Source organism: Phyllobates terribilis, unplaced genomic scaffold (assembly GCF_046119375.1).
Source record: "Phyllobates terribilis strain yellow unplaced genomic scaffold, ASM4611937v1 Scaffold_2__4_contigs__length_985480577, whole genome shotgun sequence".
NCBI classification, from domain to species: Eukaryota; Metazoa; Chordata; class Amphibia; order Anura; family Dendrobatidae; genus Phyllobates; species Phyllobates terribilis.
The window spans coordinates 450,927,335-450,949,811 of NW_027362762.1; the positions used below are offsets into that span (position 1 = coordinate 450,927,335).

The window sequence follows — 22,477 nt, forward strand, 5'->3', positions numbered from 1 at the left end:
TGCTAGTTGTTCCACTAAAATGTAATTTGTTGAGATTTTGTCTTGTGTCTTACAAATCTATTCTTTAATAAAATTGAGTTTATAAAGAATGATGGGCTACAGTCTTTTATAACTTAAAATCTGAATGGTAAATTATGATTTTCCAAGGCGTCCGTTAAAAAAGGTGGTTGTCCGGGATTTTGCACAAATTGTCCAGAAAAGAAAAAAAAAATATCAAGTTGGCAACCCTGCCCATCACCCAAGCATAAAAGGTATCATCCCTGAACTATTAAATTACTGCTGACTAATGCAGAGAAAAACTGTATGAAAATATTGAACACTAAAGTATTGTCTTCACAAAAACAAAAGGAAATCATGCTCAACTCTTGTAGGTTGCTGCATAGACCAACCTATAGTTGGGTGAAAGCATTTAGTTGCTGAATGCCTAAAGGGCAGGGAGCTAAACCCGGTCATCAGGTCCAATCTTCTAGTTGCAATGGTGTCCTGCACTAGTTTACCAATCCATAGGTTCTGCCTGCCTTCGTTTTATTGAAGTGCAGGAGAGTTGAACATGTAAGGTAAATTTAAAAATGAACTATCCCATTAGAATACAAATATTTTTGAAACGACAATCATCAATTCTGAAGAATTTTATAAAAAAACTGTTTCTAATGAAAGCAGAAGGGAGCAAATAAAGACCAGAAAGCGTTCAACAGAACAAGTTAAAACATTCCACTGTCAATATCTAAAATAACAGGTTGAGGGTTTGTGCTGCGTTCAAGTCTGAAGTCACTAGAGATGAGTGAACCCGAACTGTAAGGTTTGGGGTTCATATCGGACACCTAGTCCGATGCCGAAATCCGAACATGGACTTCTCCTGGACGTCTGTTTTACAGAGAGAGAGAGAGGCAGAGAGAAAAACTTTGGACTAAAGTTCGGTCGAAACCGAAGAACCGAAACTTCCACAGGTCCACTCATCCCTAGCAGTCAGTCAGTCTACATGACTGCAGACTTCTGATTCCTTACTTACACACTGCACACTGTCAGGATTCTCCAGTTTTGCTTGCGGGTGGTAACATGACTGCAAGTATGCAATTTGCATACTTCCAGCCACATTCTGAATAGACGTGCTCGGCCTTACTCAATTCACTTGTATTAAGCAAGGTTGAGCACGTCTAGTCTGCACGTGACCGTATCTATTCAAATCATCACGTGATAGTCTGCGCAAACTGGCAATACAGTAAAATCCTGACAATGTGCGGTGTGTGTGCTGTAAGGATTCAAAAGTCTGACTGCAAACTTTCACCAGAAGACCGGACAACCCCTTTAAGCCTTTTTTTTTTATTTTTAGATATTTCAGCTACCCATCTTGTACTAAATAGGAGTTACATGTTTATATCTAAAGCTAAATTCAGAATGTTCGTTGCCTATTTACAGAGCAAAGCCCTGAGGGAGCAGAGATCAGGACCAGCATTGGGGGCAGGCAGACTATGCATTTACCTAGGGCCCTCACTCTCCAGCCAGTGGTCTACCACTAATAGCAGCACACCACGTGGCCGCTATGGGGCTCATGAGTCAGGCTGGGCCCCCCGCATTCAACTGCATCATAGATGCCGATACAGTTGAAGGCAATGATGGCAGCGAGAGCGTCAAATGACGCTCCCTCTCCCATCATTCCCCCTCTGACGCAGCAGGCGCGCGATGATGTCACTTCATTGCACGCATTGCTGTGCCAGCAGTGGAGCTGCTGAGACACGCTGCAGAGACAGGATCCGCAGGGGAACAAGGAGAGGTGAGTATTGTATTTCTTTTTATATCAGTGAGTATGTGGTGGCCATAATACTGCAGGACTGTGTGGCTGCATTACATTATCGAGGACTATGGGGTGCATTATACTATATGGGACCTGCATTATACTGCATCAAGGACTATGGGGAATGCATTATACTATGGGGAGTGCATTGTACTATATGAAGGACTATGGGGAGTGCATTATACTGTATGGAGGACTATGGGGTGCATTATACTATAGGGAGGATATGGGGAGTGCTTTATATTATATGGCGGACTATGGGGAGTGCATTATACTGTATGGAGGACTATGGGGAGTGCATTATACAATATGGAGGACTATGGGGTGTGCATTATACTATGTGGAGGACTATGGGGTGTATTATACTAAACAAGCAAAATGCTGCCTATTCATCGAGTGATTGGATTCTTTATGCCGGAACAAAGATCATTGTTCTCAGCAGCACATCGCCGGTGAAAACTGCAGATATTCTGCTGATAACATGATGCTGTATGGGGACAGATTTATCTATTAGTGATCGCTCTGTCCCCATCATTGTTCCTCAGGCGCTGTCAAGAGGCCGGGAAACAAGCGTCGAATGACTTCAATATTGTCGATCATGCTCATTTAGCGCCCTGAACTCAGCGTATGTAAATACAACCGTACTGTTTGTCTGATGGAGCAATTTTTCTAAAACCGGCCCTGGCAGAGATGACAGTCACATAGCTAGTGCCAGGTTGTGGTGTGGCAGGTCTGCAAGCAGAATAAAGGAATAAAAGTTTGTGCACACAGAAAGTATTTGGTGAAGAAATCTCTTGCCAGGAAAAACGTTCTTGATGCAGATTTTTACTCACTAGCATGGGTGAAATCTACAGCAAAAACGCTGAAAGAATTGACATGCTCCAGATTTAAATCTGCAAGTCACAAATAAGCAATTTGTGCATGAAACTTTAGGAATTTCATGCTCGCTGCTGGCATCAGGAAACCAATCAGGTTTTGTGACAAGTCTGCACTGAAAAAACACAGCAAAAACGCAACGTGTGCACACTGCCTAAAAGGAAAATCAGGAAGGAAAAAAATTACCAAATAACTGACACGTTTCTGCAAAAATCATTGCAAATTAAAAGTGCAAAATGTTATTGGATGTTGAATCATCCATACTTTTTGGGGGGTGGGAAAGGGTGAATATGCATTCATACAGCTATTCCTAAATACTTAAAAGGAACTGGCTCCTTTAACTGAAGTTCAGTGGATTACAAAGGTTATTGTCAAGCATGAGTTATTAGCCATAGCGAGATAAATTCTTACTTTAAGCTCCATTCCTTCAAGCTTATCAAGGTTTCAAGAAAAAAATACTGCAAGGTAATGAATGGCTTCCTCCAAAGAACAATACTCTGTCGTTCTTCACGGTCTCGCCTTTTCTTCTCATTCAGGAAGCTGGAATCTGTGAAATAAAAGTCAGAATAATGTTTCACTTGAACTATAAATATTAATGTGCAATCTCTTCACAGCCTGTGATTCAGAGGGCTGGTGAGGCGTGCCCTAAAGCTTCTCCATTCCATCAATGGACCACAAGTACAGTCATATAAGAAGTGCTATTAGTCATCAGAAAGCAAACCTTGTCAGACACAGTGAGGTTTCTCTAAGGCTATGTTCACACATCATGGTTTTTCTTTGCGTCACAAATCTGCAGCAAAACCTGATCTCTCAAGGGAGGTTTGCTGCGTTTTTTCAGTGTTTTTTTCACTCCTTCTGTCTCTTTTTAGGCATGTACATAAAGTTCTGTGAAAAAAAAGATCCCATTCTATTTTGCCATCAAAAACGCTGAAAAAATTTTTGATGTGTTCTTGGTGCGTTTTTTCATTGTTTTTTTCACCACCCATTGCTTCCTATGGGTGAAAAAACACTGAAAGAAGGGACATGCTCTATTTTCCAAAAAAACATGCAAGGCACAAAATACACAGCAAAAAAAAACCATGATGTGTGAACAGAGAATTCTGGAATCTCATAGACTTTGCTGGTACTGCAAAACGCAGCTGAAAATTTGCATTAAAAAAAAAAAAGCATAAAAAAAAAAAAAAACCGCTGAAAAAAACCATGATGTGTGAACATAGTCTAACACAGCAATCACAAGGGTCTGCGTTGATTAATGAAGTGAGGAAAGGTAATATACAAATTCTAAGGCGCTAGCAAATCAAAAAGTAAGCCGGCACACTATACTAAACCTTGATAATTTGCCTATTTTATCATAACATTAGCCAGAACTTGTGCCTGTAGGGGTATTGCAAAAAAATATACTGCTAAACAGTGGTGGATTAGGGTGAGGACAGGTATCCTGCTCTCCAGCTATAGCGCCAGAAATACACAACAGACAGCTGTTGGAGGAACACCAGATATCTCTCCTAAATTGCCCATGCACAGGAACGTTCTGCTTGACCAAACATTCAAGTGATTCCAATACATGAGCAGAGAAAACTATCAGAAGCTTATCACCCAGAGAACAAAAGAGTTCAGCGCTTTAATTTAAGCTACCCGACTCTTTATCTACAGTATTAATATGCATTGCTTATATATCGTCATCATAATCCGCAGCGCTTTACATACATTATCATTGCTGTCCCCATTGGGGCTCACAATCTAGATTCCCTATCACTATGTCTTTGGAGTGTGGGAGGAAACCCACGCAAACATGAGGAGAACATACAAACTCCTTTCAGATGTTGTGTTTGGAGGGGTTTGAACCCAAGACCCCACCGTTAAAAAGCAACAGTGCTAACCACTGAGCCACCTCCAGACATCTGTCTGGAGAGTCAGGAGGCCCCATATACATTAGATTGTCAGTGGATCCTGCCAATATCAGCAGGTTTGGGTGATTATAATTAATATGTATTGGAGCCTTTATAAAACACATGCAGCAGCTGACGTGTCTAAAGCTCATATACGGATGGAAATGCCATAGCAGATTATCCAACTGATTATGGATTCATGATTGTTTGTAAGGCCAATAGGTCAGTATTTTATCTTATTCCTCTCTGACCTCCAGGCTCCAAATCATCAATATTACTGTGCACAAATCCTGGGTAACATTGGCATTACCTGACCAGCCACACACAAACAGGAGACGGACTCCCTGGACCTTCCACTGTGTATCTGACTGCATTCTAGAAATTAACAAGGCAATGGTATAGGACTGTGTATTATTAACATGAAGGCTCTATAATTTCACAATCTGAAGTGCATAGTATCACCACTTCTGGTAATGTGAATTATTATACTGAGGTGCACATCCTATGTCTTCTCTTGAGTTCTCAGTGTTTATTAGCTGTATTCACTCCATTTATTTCTGTTTAAAGACAGAGTAGGAGCAGCCCTTTACTTCCTCCCTGCTAATATCAGCGAGAGGAATAGAAACAGAGTGATAGATAGCCGTGTGTCTAAGTAGCGGAAATACACTTTATAGCACTTGTTGCTCTTTTGCATTTATAAGCCTTGTTTTAATAGCACATAACCAATTTTTTTTCCCTAATCAAACTCATCATTCCCTCTGAAATAATACTAAAATCTGTTTTAAAAACACCAGGTGGGCTTTAAACTCACTGAGGAATAAGTATACATGCTGCCCATGGAGAGGAGAGGGAAAAGCAACTGAAGAGAGACAAAAGAAGAGAGGCACACAGACCATGCAGCTGCCTTTTAGTAAGTGTTTTACCTCATCCAACAACTGGATTCACAGCTACGCTGCACAGTAATGCTGCATAATATCCTCCATGCTGCTGCTTGAGTGTATGTGAAGGATAGTGATAAGAGTATGATCTCTTCTTTGTGTGCAGCGCATGGGTGACTTCGAAGTAGCTAGTCTATGCTCACTCTAGCCCTGAGCTCACGGAAAACATACAATAAGATATGGAGCTAGTTCTTATGAATAAACATGACAGCTTATGCCAAAAATTACCTGAAGTGACATATCTTTAGGATAGGTCATCAATATTAGACTGGTGGGCGCTAACATCCAGTACCCCCACCAGCTTCCTTCACTTTAGTGGCCAATCACAGGTAGTTTATGAATATCGAAAGCCTGGAGAAACTTTTAGCAGAGCATAGACGTGTAATATCCAGGAATGAGGTAAAAAAGGGTGGTGGCAAATGTAATGAGCGTTAACAGACTTATAGAAACTGAAAAGACTGCAGGCACACTACATCTGTAATTTAGAAGACAGTTATCTTGCTAGTGGTTAAAGTAGTATTCTAATGTTATGAAATTGATCTAGTTAGACAGCATGAAAATAAGCAAATTTGCAGTGGACTTGCTTTTTCTATCTGATGTAAATATTATGATGAGAGCTTTTATCCTACATCGTGTACAGCTTGTTGCAAAGGAAATTGACCCGAGCCTGGCCCAGTGAGCGCAGTAGTTAAATTCCAGAATGCTAAGAATTTAACTCCTGAGACACCAGCAACCTCCCTACAGCCCATTAATTTCTGTACAACAGTTAGCTGCTCACTTCCCTCCCTCTTAGCTCCGGCATTACCTGTTATCAGTCACGCAAAATCACTAGCCCCCAGCATTGGCATTTTCCAGGGCTGCTCTCATAATCACTGCTCTCACTTTCCTGTCTTGTGTTTGATCAAACACCCTGTTAACGTTATATGTAATATAGTGAAACCGGTGTAGACTTAAGAATTAGCACTGACAGACCATTACTGTGTCACAGCAGCAAAAGCTCAGCAGTAGGACAAAGCTATTGAACCCAGATTGTCAATTAAAGAGGAGCCTTTCACCCTCCCCTGCAGTGAAAGACATGAAAGCTGTGTGCTGCCAAATACACAACTAGAAAATAACCCTTTAAAGGAGAGAGCAGAGGTATGCAGCACAAATGGCTTAAAAAAGATAAAGGCTTTACAGAAGTATTACACATGAGGATATAAGCACAGTAGGACATTTTAATTTTTCACCAGAGGTATGCTTCACTAAAAGTGAGAAAAGATACTTTTGTCTGTCTGATCTTGAGTTACTTACACCCATAGGAGGATTATAATGAGGGCAATCCGGGCTACCGCCCAGGGCCCCGAACCTCCAGGGTGTCTATGGCAAGATTGCCCTCATTATGTGCGGCGCCGCGGCACATACCGGCAGACAGTGGTGGTGGGGGGGGGGGGGCCCGGACCGCTCCCCCAGCAGCGGCGCACGGCCGCTGCTTCTTCTTCGGCCGGGCCAGCACTGCAGCAGGTAACTTCCCTGTGCTGGCCGAGCCGCGTCACTGCTAGGAGACACGGCCCTGTGCGCGGCCGTGTCTCCTAGCTGTGACGTCACGCAGTGCTACTTACCACCGGAGAGGAGCAGCAGGAGGATGGTGAGTGAGTGAGTGAGTGAGTGTGTGTGTGTGTGTGTGTGTGCAGGCAGATATCATTGTGTGATGTCTGTTTATATGTATTTTTGTGTTTCAAATGTGTTTATGCGTGTATGTATATGTCTGTATATGTTTGTGTGTGTGCATGACTGACTGCGTGCGGCCTCCCGCTGAGCATAGACGGCGACGTGCGGCCTCCCGCTGTGTATAGACGGCGACGTGTGCTCAATATTGAGTCATACAATTAATGTAAGGCTATGTGCCCACGATGCAGAAATGCTCCGGATTTTTTTTGAGCGTTTCTACATCTCCCTGGCAGAAAAAACGCATGCGGATTGTACATGCGTTTTTCCTGCCAGGGACATGCTGATGTGAAGCGTTCTTCACATGCATTTCCGCATGCGGGTTGACAAGCGCTTTCCAAGCGATTTTAGACTTGGAAAGTGCTTGACAACTTGGTCACACTATATAAATCCATGCAACAGGCATGGATTTATATAGTGTGACCGTAAAAGAATGGTAAAAAATAAAATATATACTTACCTTCTGATGGCCTGCCGACGTCAGTGGTCGCGTGACCCGTCACATGACTAAATGACGTCACGGCAGGTCCTTTTCAGACCATCGCGAGCTGCCGGCAAGCCAGGACGCATCGGATAAAGACACCGGGGTCCATCAGAAGGCAAGTATAATATTTATTTTTATTTTATTCTTTTTTTACAGGTTCTATGGTACCCGGGTCCGGAGGAGAGTCTCCTCTTCTCCAAACCCGGGTATTATCCGCACATTGAAACGCATGGATTCCGCATGTACAGATGCAGTGATGCGGATTCCATGTGTTCCAATGCAAGTCAATGGCGCCGCACTTCTGCAAAATAATTGGTAGTGCTGCGGATTTTTCCGCAATGATAATCCGCAGCGGAAATTTCCACAGCATGTGCACAGCACATGCGGATTATCATTGGGGAACATGATAGGCATTCTACCAAGAGTATTTAAGCATTTCTGCAGCGGAATTGCCGCCACGGAAACGCTTAAAAAACGCATAGTGGGCACACAGCCTAAAAAAAATTATAAATAATATTGTGTCAAATTAATTTCACGTGAACTATCACATGATCTATCACAGGGGATCATGTGACATGTCACGTGATACATCAGGTGTGGGTGTGTGTGTGTGTGTATGGGGAGGTGGGGGCCCGCGCCTTCTAAACTGCCTGGGGCCCTTGCTACTATTAATCCACCCCTGCTTACACCCTGTACCAAATAGTACAGAGCTGTAGGTTGTTAAAGGGTTATTCTCACAATAATAAATTATCCCCCTCCCATAGGAGAAGTTACACAGTTTCATGGACAACGAATGGAGTGGAGGTCGAGCATGTGCACCTTTACTATGCACAGCACGGTTTCCAGATTCCAGGGTCCCGTCCTTCAGATCGCTGGGGGTCCCAGTGGTAGTACCCAAAGCAATCAGTAAATGAATCACCTATCTTATGGAATAACCTATTTTCGGAACAACCCTTTACTGGCTTGCTCTTAACGATTTAGCTAATCCATGGTTATACAACAGAACAGTTTATGTTTCCTACATCCTATTATTAAGAGCATATTTTACAGAATGCAAATCACAAAAACATGTAACGTGTAGTCAGCACTAACTAGGCTGCAGAATTGGAACTATGACAACATACAGTCTATTCAAATGGAGCTAGAATGGCCAAACAAGAAGCAAAGATGGAAAAAGGAAAACTACAGATTTGCATAGAATACTCTTTTAGATACAATACTCCCCTCCACTGAAATTGCATGTAAAGTTTGAACACCATAATAATCTGTAAATGAACGTCTACAAGTCCATAAAAAAGCTAAAACGTGTCAAATAGCAGTTATCCCTTTAAGGGTCTATACCTTTTTAGACATATACGGTACTACATATATTCAAACATGGCACTACATGAGCATACAGCTGAAAATTATTCAATTGCCATTGCAAATCAGGCTTATTAAATGTACAAACCTTCTGCTAAACCAATGAAACAAGCATAATTTAAATAGCTCAATACAACTAATATAACAAGTGGTTTCTCCAAATTCTACACAAAATGCCACTTTTAATAATTACTGCAGTCTCAGAATTATTCAACCCCTTCATGAAAGCATCTTTAGTACTTAGCAGATCTCTTTTGGCTAGAATGATCTGCTACAAACGTGAAGTAAAGCCGGACATCAGCTTCTGACAGCGTTCTTGAAGAATCTTAACCCATTTGTCATGGACAGTGGCCTACAGTTCACTAATATTTTTGGGTTTACGTACTGCAAACGCCTTCTTCAAATTCCACCAAAGGTTTTCAGTGAGGAGTAATTTAGGCCATTGTAACTACTCTATCCTCCAGAATCTACCAAAAGTTCTTCCGAAACCAAGCCTTGGTGGACTTTGAAGTTTACTTGGAATTATTGTCCTTTCAGAAGGTCCAATGTTTTAGCTTCAGCTTCTTAAACAGAAAACATGACGTCTTCTCCTAGGATTTTCTGATACTTGATTGATTCCATCTTACCCTCCACACGCTGTAGGTATCTAGTGCAAGAGGAAACAAATAGGCCCAAAAATATCACATAGTCACCCCAATATTTCATTGTAGGCAGAATGTTTGGTTCAGCGCATGCTTTATTCTTCCTCTTCAAGACGGGCAGAAGACCCATAAAGTTCCATTTTTGTCCACAGAACAGACCCAAAACTTCGGCGGCTTACTTATTTGGTTTTAATCATACTGTAATCAACTTTTCTTGTGCTTTAGGGTCAGTAGAAGTGTAAGTATTAGAATTTGGCATGGAGACTTTCAGCTTTTCTCCTTACTAAGCAAACCTCAAGGCCCGCTACCATCACTTAAGGATTTTTGATCACCTGCCTCCTCCAGAAACTGGGGGCACCAAGTGATAGTTTTCTCTTTCTGCCACATCTGGGAAGTATAACCAGTGTTCCTTTAACTTTGAACATTAAACTACATATGCGTACAACTACAAGTGTAGGAACATTCCCTGCCTTTGCAAATTTTTCCTTATACAAGGTAATGATCTATTCTCTTACAATTTGGAGCACTCTTTTGGTTCTCCATATTTCTAACGTGCAGTCAAACGTCACAAGTACGAAACCCATAAAAAGTCTGAAATCAAACTGCGCACGCGCCAGCCACGCCAATGCCACTTTAAAATTTTAAATAAGAGGCAGGTCACTGAAAAATCAGTGACCTGTCATTGAAACACCTAAGGTAGGAGGAGGGGTCAGCGCTGGAGAAGACCCTACTCATAGTCCTGCCATTGTGCACAGAAATCTCATTAGAAGAAAACTTCAAATGGTGATTAAACAAGAACCACAGAGCGGATTTCTTCACAAATTGTATCAATTTAAGCAGTATAACAGCACCATTATGGCCATGTCTTTACTTTACATCGCTACATCGTGCTGACCAGTCCTCTTTAAGTTCCACCTCTTGTTTTGGATTTCATTATACTGTTGCAAAATAGTTATGACCATAGGTTAGGGATCTTATTATGCTCACTTATATAGCATCAACATACTCAGCACCACATTACAGACATTATATTCCCTAAAGCCCCCGTCACACTAAGCGAGATCGCTGCTGAGTCACAAGTTTTGTGACGCAACAGCAACCTCAGCAGCGATCTCGCTACGTTTGACACTTAGCAGCGACCAGGCCCCTGCTGTGAGATCGCTGGTGGTGTCGGAATGGTCTGGACATTTCTTTGATCGTTGAGGTCCCTCTGGGTAGCATGCATCGCTGTGTTTAACACCTTACCAACGACCTTGTTAAAGACTTAGAAACACATAGGCGTGCATCGTTATACAGATCGTTACAGGTCGCCGCATCGTTGCTGCGTCGTTGGGAAGATCTGACTGTTTGACATCTCACCAGCGACCACATAGCGACGCAACGATCCCTGACAGGTTGTATCGTTGTCGGGATCGCTGTAGTGTTGCTAAGTGTGACGGGGCCTTAATGGGGACAGTGATGTCAGACTGTGAGCCATATCAGTATGTCTTTGGATTATCAGGAGGAAACCCAGGCAAACACGGGGAGAACATACAAACTCCTTGCAGATGTTGTCCTTGGTGGGATTTGAATCCCCGGACTTCAGCGCTGCAAAGCAACAGTGCTAACCCCTTAGGCTCCATGATGCCAAGGATCTAAGTGATTTTGATAAATGTAGCATGACATCAACAAATGAATCATCCCTGTATGTGATGGGATTGTGATACCTGTGTTGTTTCTCCACTCTATAACCCATGTACTGTGACATTACAGTTATTACCTTACACAGAAATATGTCTGCATTTATTATGCCTTTGACTTGATCACCTTCTTTATAATGTCTGAATGAATGTCATAATGTAAATTATCCTTGCTCTATATTATACACATTATTCCTTTGTAGTGACATCACGGTTTACAAGGGAGTGTATGGGATGCAGAGGTTGTAGGTAGCATTTCAGGTCCGATCAGGTTACTTGGTGCGACCCAAAACCACGTGTAGTTAACACGACTATTTACCATTGTCTGAACAAACTTTCTTTAAACCCAACCCGGATTTACTAATGAAAGCTATGTGAGCAGAAACAATCAATATTTGTTATCTACAGCCAGAGCACACAGAGAGCGAGGCTCACATTACACACAGCCGGGAGCATATACGCTACTCTGTGCCTGAAGAAAAATGATAACATTTGTAGAAATGCTATAACTTACAGGGCAAAATATTAACAGAAACCCGTTACATTGCACATGCAGTCCGATCTGTGGATAGAAGGGTATAGAGAAGGCAAACCAAAGAAAATAATATACAGGTTTGTTGGAAAAGATTCAGCAGAACTTGTATTTTATTCATTGGTGTTTGTATACATAAGATTTCGGTGGGCGGACTAACTCAGTGATTGGCAGCCATCTCTGTATGCAGAGTCATACGGGGAAGACTGTCAATCACTGGAGTAGGACCGCCCACTGGACTCCTACATATAAACACCATGCACTTCAATGAATTAAATGCAAGTTTTAATGAAACTTTCCCCACAAAATGTATATCAATTTGATCAGCTCCTCCTGCTCTACAACATCCTGCCTGCAGAACAGATACATTTTTCAACATCACAGGTCCTCTTTAACTTTAATTTAAATTTACTATTATAATTATTTTAAATGTAGACCATATCACACGACTCAGTTATTTTATTATTTTAAAGTGCAGCACAAGTTGTTTCAGCAGCAAATTCTGCCGCCTTGCAACAATGAATCAATAGGCTCAAGTCCAACCAGTACAACATCAGCAAGGAATTTAGCCTATTCGTCCTTGGCCGGGTTGGGTGTTTCCTTTTGGCTCCCAGGCTTTGCCCAAGCTCACAAAATATCTTCATGAACTAACTCATTGGCTTACTAGGAAACAGGGAGTGGAGATAAAGAGGAACTCCATTGGGAACAGAAACTCGTGTGTAAATACATGTATTGTACATGATGTCTAAATAGTAACTAGACATAGTTTTCCAACACCAATCATACATTTAGAAAAAACTATTAACAATGCCCCCATCGATTTAAATTGTGGAAACAAGTCTTTTTGTAATTACCTTGTGTGGTCTTTATTGCCTGTGAGAGGCGCTATTGCTGACCGCTCATCAGGCATCATGTGACCCCACTGATGTCACGTCAAGTCCTGGCTGCAGCCGGGCGTGACCCAGTGACGCGCTCCCCCTGATTGATGGGCTGTGGGTGGGGTTTCAAGATAAAGGCATTGAAGCTGTGGACTGGCCCGCCCGTTCCCCAGACCGGAATCCGACTGAGCACATCTGGGACATCATGTCTCACTCCATTCACCAACGTCACGTTGCACCACAGACTGTCCAGGAGTTGGCGGATGCTTTAGTCCAGGTCTGGGAGGAGATCCCACAGGAGACCATCCGCAACCTCATCAGGAGCATGCCCAGGCGTTGTAGGGAGGTCATACAGGCACGTGGAGGCCACACACAATACTGAGCCTCATTTTGACTTGTTTTAAGGACATTACATCAAAGTTGGATCAGTCTGTAGTGTGTTTTCCACTTTAATTTTGGGGGTGACTCCAAATCCAGGCCTCCATTGGTTAATGAATTTGATTTCCATTGATGATTTTTGTGTGATTTTGTTGTCAGCACATTCAACTTTGTACAGAACAAAGTATTCAATGAGAATATTTCATTCAGATCTAGGACGTGTTATTTGAGTGTTCCCTATATTTTATTAATATAATATCTCTCTCTCTCTGTATGTGTGTGTGTGTATATATATATATATATATATATATATATATATAGATATAGAAAATATGTTGCTTTGTATGCCAGAAATGCTACTCCAGTCCCTGACTGGAATAGCATTTTTTGCACAGACACCAAATTTCTAATGAATTCGGCACCTTCTATTTCGACAAGACGGGCATAGTGTGATTACGCGATACTCCAGTTTTAAGGAATCGGCTCCAATGTGTCTCCAAGACGCTCAAACTTTATTTTTCAATTAGAATTGTCATCCCGAGTTACATAGGCACTGCAGAGTCACACACCCGCACCTTTGAAAAATCATAGGAAAAAATAAGGGCATTTACAGAAGTGAACACCGCTGTAATGTTTACAAGCAACGGCACTCAGGTCAGTGGTGACATATGGAGGCAAAATTATTTAAGAAATTTTCATTAAAGAAAATGATTAAGGACTTTGTTCTGAAGCGCATTTGCAATGTTTAACATTTCTGTATCATGTTTATCAAGGTTTTTATTATTTTGTTACAATAAAGAAGAATTTGTACTACAGCAAGGATCTGAATGCTGGATTGTCTCATGTTTGTACCTACCTTTAAGTATTTTAATACACTTACATTACATATATAATTAGGAGGGATTAGGGTACATTGTTTTGCTTAGATATAGTCTTAAAAGGGCAGGATTTAAAAAAAAAAGAACTTCAACTCCCAGGATCTAATATCTTCAGATCTCGGAAATATCTCAGTGTCTTTCTTGATCTGAGAGATGGACTTTTTGTCCTGTTCTTCAGACAAATCTGCAGTTGCACACAAAATAATAAAATAAAGCTTATAAAAACCTACTGGCTTAAACATGACGTTTTATATGGTAAGATTCAGTTTTAGATCCACATATCACAAATCTAAAAATGACTGCAAAAGAAATCTGGAACTACTGTTAAAAGTGAGGCCGCAATAGATTTACTCCCCTAAAATACAAACATTGCTATGAACAAAACTATAATTATATATATTTGAATATATATATTGACATTTGATTAATACATCATTAAGTCAGTAGTAACAATCATATCATATAAATAGTAAAAAATATCTATTGTTCACAGCAGTTATAGAATTACAGTAATGAAGGTGTTGCATACCTGTAAAGCTCCCGTTGTGTTGATCTTTAGCCATTCCAACACGCCGCTGTTCACAATCAGTGCCATTCTCTGCCATTTCATAGGTCAACTGGACTTGAGAAACTTATGAGGAAAATTAAAAAAACAAAAAAAAAAAAACAAAAGAAACAGTCATTCCCACTTATACACACACGTTGCAGATCCTTAAGACCCCCACACAAATTAGACAAAGGTCGGCCGAACCCACTAATATCGATGGGTTCAGCCAAGCATCCAATGTGCACTGTAGGCCAACTAATGGTTCAGGGACATGTTGATCGTACATGGCCGATTTTGAACTGCCAATCGCATTGTTCTCCAGAAGATAAGCCCACCAGGCAACAGGTCAGCCGGCAGATTTCTCAGAGACCACAGGAGCGCTTCGCCGAACAAGTAATTCTCCTTTATAGAGAGTGTCACCTGAGATGGTTGCTGGCCAAGCAATAACCCAAAGCATCATTCAGCTAACAGCCATCTAATGTGTATGGGTCTCAGAACTAACAGGCAAGTAGTTGCTATCTACCTGACCGTTCAACTCGCCAGCGATCTCTGCTGGCTTAGAGCTGTCACAGACCTCTTCTGCCGCTGACGTTGCGTTGACAGAGTAACTGCTTCCCTTCCTCTCTGGTCTGTTGATGGGGCATAACTGCCGATGTCATGCTGATTGGCAGCCAACTCCCCATTACAGAACTGTAGCAAGCTAGCTGTCAATCAGCATGATGTCGATGTCATGGCCCAAGAAAAGAGCAGCCCGGAAGAGGAAGAGATGCCCTGGTGATGTGAAGCAGCTGAATAGTCAGCAGGAGCGGACCTTGACGGCGCTCAGCCGGCACCAGGTAGAAGAGGCAGGTAGCTAGCAACTTGTCTGCCAATTCTTAGGCCCAAACTAAAATAATAAACTAGTCCGCATAACCCTTTTAAATGAATACTTGAAACCATGTTCTCAATAGAATTACACACAGTACATCGAAGAAATACCGTAAATTCAGTCATTTGCATGATGAAACTACCGTAAAACAGTCAGAGTTCTTATTATGTATGCATTACTGGCTACAGTCCAGGGAGGCAGATGGAACTGTAATTGGCCATGAAAACACAATGAGCAATACTCTCATTACAGCACAGTTCATGTTTGATCACACTGGGATGGATTAATAACTGTGTAGAAAGGGAAGGAAACTCCTAAACTAATGCCGCTTACTAGAAAAGGCTCTCAAATGGACTCTATACCTGAATATTTTCCAAGAAATAAGCAATACTGTGCTAAATATGTGGAAACACCCTGTACACTGAGAAACAGAATCTATCTACCTCACAAACTTTGATCAGATTCTTCAAAGACGTCTTCCAGTTGGACAAAGTTCAAATCTGTCCTTCACTTCTCAGACATTAAATACCGCAAGGACAGGTCCTCTTCAGTCCTTCATGGAGACAAAAATGAGATCACCATTTACTATTTTAAAGAAGAACAGAGGGAGCAATACAATTCTACTTGCCAAGATAAACATAGGAGATATCAGACATAGGTCTTCTTCAAAGGGGTTGTCCACTTCTCGCACAACCGCTCTATCACCATATTCCCACAGACAAAATAATAACAGCCTATAGTCAGCTCCGATGCCGGGTCTCCCGTGAGGTTACGTCAGGTGAGCCCAGCAGGAAATCAGCAGCCGCTAATAGGCTCACACTTCTTTCTGACAAAACTGAGATCCAGAGGAAGTCATAGCTGCTGCGCTCTCACTTCTTCCAGATGTCAGTTGCATCTGAAGGAAGTCAGAGTAAAGCGGCCATTGATTGGCTGCAGGGCTCACAGGACAACAACATCACGTTAGTCCAGGGAGACCCAGCACCGGTGTACTGGAATTCAGCCAGAATTGGAGTGGATTACAGGCCATTATTATTATAATAATAATAATAATAATAATAATAATAATAATAATAATAATATGTGCAGGAATGTAGTAACTGAGAAAAAAAGTTGTCTGAGTACTGGACAACTCCTTTAAGTACAAAACAAAGGAGAAGCCCAGAAGCCGTTGGTACCATGCTCTACGGCGTCAACCTTCAAATTTTTGCCTGATGACTGACCTGTAAGTGCAATACATGGTACAGGAAGCCCTGGGGCACCCCAGACTACACCTGGCATCACTGTAACCTGGGGCAGATGACGGGAAGGCAATATCCATATAGACGAGTCATGGCTGAAACACCTGTGAGTCACTGGGTGGAATTGTTTTGTTATTTTGTCAGTTAATGTCTTTGAATAGTGATATACGGTATTCTACTGTATGTGCTGTAAAGCCAGATTTCATTTTAAGGGAGTCTGTCATTAAGTTTTTGCTACCCCAGTCTGAGAGCAGCAAGATATAGGGACATTGACCCTAATGACAACAATGTATCATTTACTTTATTAAGTGCTGCAGTTTTGATAAAATCCCTGTTTTATCGGCTACCTATCTAGCAGTTCTCTGAATGCTGAGCTCTGTATAATCTCATCCACACCACTCATTGACAATCTTCTGTGTACACGGTGCATAGGCAGTAAGCTGCCAATCAGTGGTGTTACACAGAGCTCGTAAATATGGAGGAATACATGGCATCAGCTTTATTAGTCCTCTAGTGATAATCTCCTGCCGATAAAACCAGGGCTTGGAGTCGGTAAGAAAAACCTCCGACTCCCTCATACATGACTCGTGTTTAAGTGATAAATTTACAGTAGCACAGATTCAGCTCAGCTAAAAGTCTAGACCCTTAGATCAGGAATAGGACATTTCAGAACTTTCCCAAATTCTTATGAAAAAAATATTCCCCACAAACTGCACTGAACTACTGTACCCAATTTATTATATATTTTAGGAGTTGGAGTCGGTCCATTTAATACGGACTCCAATTCAGACTCCGATTCCACAGCCCTGTATAAAACATTGATTTTATCAAACCTACAGCAAGCAGCCCAGTAAGTGACACATTGCTGGAATTAGAGTCTCTGTCTCGACCTTATGTTGCTCTCACATTAGGTGGTAAAAACCTGTTGACAGATTTTCTTGAAAAAGTAAAATGCCTCCAGGGACAGTGTCCATTGAAGCCCTAGCAACTCCATTGAAAACTAACAAATTATGCCCCCATGGCTTTGTCACAACTTTGTACCAAGTAGTCCCTAAAACAATCCCAAATTAAAAAAATATAGAGCTCAATCTCATTACGGATTCCTATCCCTGATTTGCATAAAATTACAGGTCTAATTGGCGGCTAATAAAGGGAAGGCATGGATAAACATGGCCATCAATTACTAGTTTTGGATATCGATGGATCGTTAGCATCAAGCTACGTAACATTGTAAATCAGCACTAATAACAGCACACAAGGGTGGAGTAGGCAGGTAGTTAGACTTGTATTATATCTGCTGCCATTCAGTCCTAGCTTTAACATTGTCTCTTGTATCATCAAAAGGATTGATGCATCTAGGTCAAATATTAGGTCATTTAGTCAGAAACTGGAACAGCCTCATTCCAATGATATACAGCGAATACAACTAGCTGTACATATAGTACAAGGTCCAGATGGCTATAGTTATAAGTGTAAATTATACTAAAGAGTTACATGTAGGCCAGCTACCCAAGAAAAGCTTCACTCAAAGAAAACTAAATCCCAAACCTTTTACAGCAATTTTTTGTGCCATCAGTAGATGGTTTGTGCTGCCTCTGTTCACCCCCACAGTATTGTTACCATGTTGTAGTATATGACTTATCTCCATGCCATGTTGTAAATAGTTTTTTCCCATCGCAGGAGATGTGTTAGGAACTGTTCAAATGGACCAATCAGCGGCACGGTCCGACTGGCAATCAGCGGTCATTTGAGCAGCACAGTCCGACTGGCAATCAGCGGTCATTTGAGCAGCACAGTCCGACTGGCAATCAGCGGTCATTTGAGCAGCACAGTCCGACTGGCAATCAGCGGTCATTTGAGCAGCACAGTCCGACTGGCAATCAGCGGTCATTTGAGCGGCACAGTCCGACTGACAATCAGCGGTCATTTGAGCGGCACAGTCCGACTGGCAATCAGCGGTCATTTGAGCGGCACGGTCCGACTGGCAATCAGCGGTCATTTGAGCGGCACAGTCCGACTGGCAATCAGCGGTCATTTGAGCGGCACGGTCCGACTGGCAATCAGCGGTCATTTGAGCGGCACGGTCCGACTGGCAATCAGCGGTCATTTGAGCGGCACGGTCCGACTGGCAATCAGCGGTCATTTGTATACCTGTTTACTCAGGCAGAGCAAAGTAAATGATGCGCACTGAGTGATCTATTCTAGATTGCTCAGTGTGCATAGGCGGCCGTTGTTCTCGGTAGTTCAAGGATAATATACCGCCGAGAAAGTCGCCTGATGCACGAGCATTTTACTTGTCTATTGGGTGATCGGCAGCCTGTTTACACTGCGATTTTAACAACGCTCATTCATTATTAAATTGCAGTGTAAATGCCCCTTTATCCTACAATGTTGACAAGACAGAATAAATATAGTCTGCAACAATGTTTAGGTAGGTGGTATGTGACAAGGCAGCACCCACATGAATGCCAGTACCCATAGCATCACACTACCTCCATTGGCTTGCCTACTCTCATAGTGCATCCTTGTGCCATTATCTTCCCCATGTGAGGCAAACATACCTAGCCATCAGCCATCCTTGGTTTAATTTCCGATGCTTATGTATCCATTGTAGTTACTTTCAAATGTTGATAGGGGTCAGCATGGACACCCTGCTCAATCATCATCTATGCGTTTCTGTGGGATCAGACTAGACTGATAACCCTTAGCTTCCCACATACATCAATGGTCCTTAGGCCCCCATAACCCTGTCACCGGTTTACTGATGACCCTTCTTTGGACCACTTCATAAGAGAAACACCCTAAAAAAAACTGCTGTTTTGGAGACGTAGCTGACCAAGTCATCTTGTCATCAAAATATAGCCCTTGTGAAAATCACTAATATCCTCATGCATGCCATCCTGCTCCAAAACATCAACTTCAAGACCTGACGGTTCACTTGCTGCCTTGTATGTCCCACTTCTTACAATGTGCCATTGTAATGCGACAAGCAATGTTATTCAATTCACTGGGCAGTGGTTTGTAATATGGATCTATTCATACACATGCATGCACACACTATATGGACAAAAGTATTGTATATAATAACACCCCATTCAGAATCCATTGGCATTAACCTGGAGTTGGTTTTCAGCTATAATGGCTTCCACTCTTTTTGGGAAGACTTTCTACAAGATTTTAGATTGTGTCTGCTGGAACTTTTGTCCATTCATCCAGAAGAGCATTTGTGAGGTCAAACATTGATGTTGGATGAGCCCGCAATCTCAATTTTAATTCATCCCAAAAGCGTTGAGTGAGGTTGAGGTCAGAGCTCACCAAACGCACCCAACCATTCCTTTATGGGCCTTGCTTTGGGCACTGACACACAGTGATGCTAAATGGAAATGGTTCTTCTCTAAACTGTTCTCACAAACTGGGAAGCATAAAATGGACCCAGGACAGTTCGATTAATTCCCAATACCCACAGTTTCAAGCGAACCCTAAAAACACATTTCTTTAGACTGGCGTATCACCTAAACACACTCTGTCCATCCCAGCTTTCCCCCATATTAAAATCTTCTTCAACTTTGGGTTCAAACCAACCATGCACATAAAAGCCTCTGTCAGGACTGCACACATACTGGCTGGCGACCAGTCCATGTATTATTATTTATCCTTTTCAGTATATCAAGGCTGCATTATACAATATATGTATTTTTACATTTTGTGTCTCCCCCACTTCCTCATAGACTGTAAGCTCGCGAGCAGGGCCCTCACTCCGTTCGATATGAGATATGCTTATTCTGTATTGTCTGTATAAGTCCCCCCTAAAATTTGTAAAGTGCTGCGGAATATGTTGGCGCTATAAAAATAAACTATTATTATTATTATTATGGTCAAAAATGTCTTGGTATGTTGAAGCATTAAGATAACCCTTCATTGGAACTAAGGGGCCCAGACCAACCCCTGAACAATAACCCAAAGAAATATCCCTCCTCCACCAATCTTTACAGTTGTCACAGTGGAGTCAAGCAAGTAACGTTGTTGTGGTGATTGTTGATGTCAGAGGTGATTTGGAGCTCCACAGTTAAAGAAGTTGTCCACTACTTGGACAACTCCTCGTCATTCCCCACGCTTGGCCCCGTTAAAATAAAAAAGTTCATACTCTCCTCCTGTGCTGGTGCCATTCCCGCAGTGTCGACACTCACTCACCCTGTGGCTCCCGGTCTGTTGTTGTGACACGCGACACCAGTGCCCAATCAACACTGGCATCACTGTCCCCAACTCGTATTGAACTGAACATGAAAAAGTCAGAGATCAGCTGCAGCCCAGACTTCTTCTTCATATTCGATATGTCCGAAGGTGGGGACAGTTACACCAGCGCTGATTGGGCGCCGGGGTCACGTGTCACAACAACAGCACATGAGTTCCGGGAGAGCAAGTGCAGATGACGCGCCCCCTGGGCCGTGGGGATACCCGGAGCCAGGCCTTGTAGATGCTGGGGGTTGTAGTCACCGTGGCGGCGACCCGGTCCGTGACCCAGGGCGGTCAAACCAGTGGCAGTCTATGTGTATAGGTAATATAGTCCGACTACGCCACCTGTGAATTGCGGTTATGGAGAACCTCCGCTGCGGAGCAGTCCACTGAAGCTTGTGGTATGTGCAGCAAGTGTAGTATAACTCTCCACAGGAAGAGTAGCTTCAGGGCAGCGCAGGTGAATGATGGTGGTTGTGCAGGGCTTCCCAGTGCAGTGAGTGCTGGCGCGATAAGAAACACGGAGACAAGTTGATGCAGTCCCAGGGTCTTTACTCACGGTTGTTAGTTTCCAAGTTATACTGCAGATCATAACTTCCCACGTCGTGCTGTGCGTACTCAGTGAGGGGCTCAGTCCACCCTCAGGTATCTCCAGAGCACTTATCAGGACCCCGTTCTGTGTACCTTTCTCTGGCCTCTCTCCTTGTACCTCACACCTAGCAGCAATTCTGTCCAGTGTCCTCGGGCCTTAGCAGGCGACGTATGTGCCGTCCCCTGGGTCCTATGTGGCTACTTTCCTAGTGGCTGGTGTGGACGGCCTGCTGTACCTAAAGTCCTGCATCCTCCGGTTCCCAGTTGGCCCTGTAGTCTCTGCTGGTTGGGGGACCCGGTTCCCCTTCTCTGGCCTGACCCCCCTACTCTTCTAGTAACGGCGGGCGTACGGGTGGCTTGCTGCACGGCCCGTACCCCTGGGGTCCCTTCGGTTCCTCTCCTGGAGCCTTCTTGCTCCCTCTTTCCTCTCCTTTCTCCTTAAGGCTCAGGCCTCTTGACTAGGCCTGCCTGTGGAGCAGAGCTCGTACAGAGCCTCTGCTCCTGTCACTTCTCCTCACCACTACTCACTAAACGACTCACTCTCCCTGAACCAAGATGGTTCCTTGCTTTTATATCTACCACTATGTGCTCCCTTTAACTACTTCCTCCACCCATCCACTACATAGTTCCCCCTCTCTAGGTGGTTCCTCCCCACTCCAGCCAGGGATCAGGGACAGTTGTGCTCTCCCTTAGGAGCATTGTTGCCCTGTCCCCCGGAAATGTGGTGTAGTGAATGCAGTGTTAGGGTCCTGAGCCATACTCCTTCCTTACCTGAGAGTGAGATACCACACTTCTGGATGAGATGCAATACCTCTGTAGCGACCGAACCCTCAGGGGCGCCACAGGACAGTTACACCAGCGCTGATTGGGCGCCAGGGTCACGTGTCACAACAGCTGCACAGGAGTTCCGGGAGAGCGAGTGCAGACATCGCGGGAACGGCGCCAACACGGATGTTAGTATAAGTA

At 43.0% G+C, this 22,477-nt stretch overlaps 1 protein-coding gene across 3 annotated transcripts in view; it reads right to left on the reverse strand.

Moving 5' to 3' along the window:
- The window catches only part of VMP1 (vacuole membrane protein 1), a 169,302-nt gene that overhangs the window by 132,927 nt on the left and 13,898 nt on the right, over positions 1 to 22,477 (reverse strand). For 2 of the 3 annotated variants that reach the window (XM_073665571.1, XM_073665556.1), the window contains exons 2-4: positions 15,893 to 16,002; positions 14,564 to 14,665; positions 3,080 to 3,215 (exon numbers count right to left, since the gene is read on the reverse strand). In XM_073665571.1, the coding sequence (XP_073521672.1) occupies positions 3,080 to 3,215; positions 14,564 to 14,639 (212 nt within the window). In that variant the 5' untranslated portion in view covers positions 14,640 to 14,665; positions 15,893 to 16,002. The remainder of the gene's footprint in view (positions 1 to 3,079; positions 3,216 to 14,563; positions 14,666 to 15,892; positions 16,003 to 22,477) is intronic. The other variant, XM_073665563.1, reaches the window with a different exon arrangement.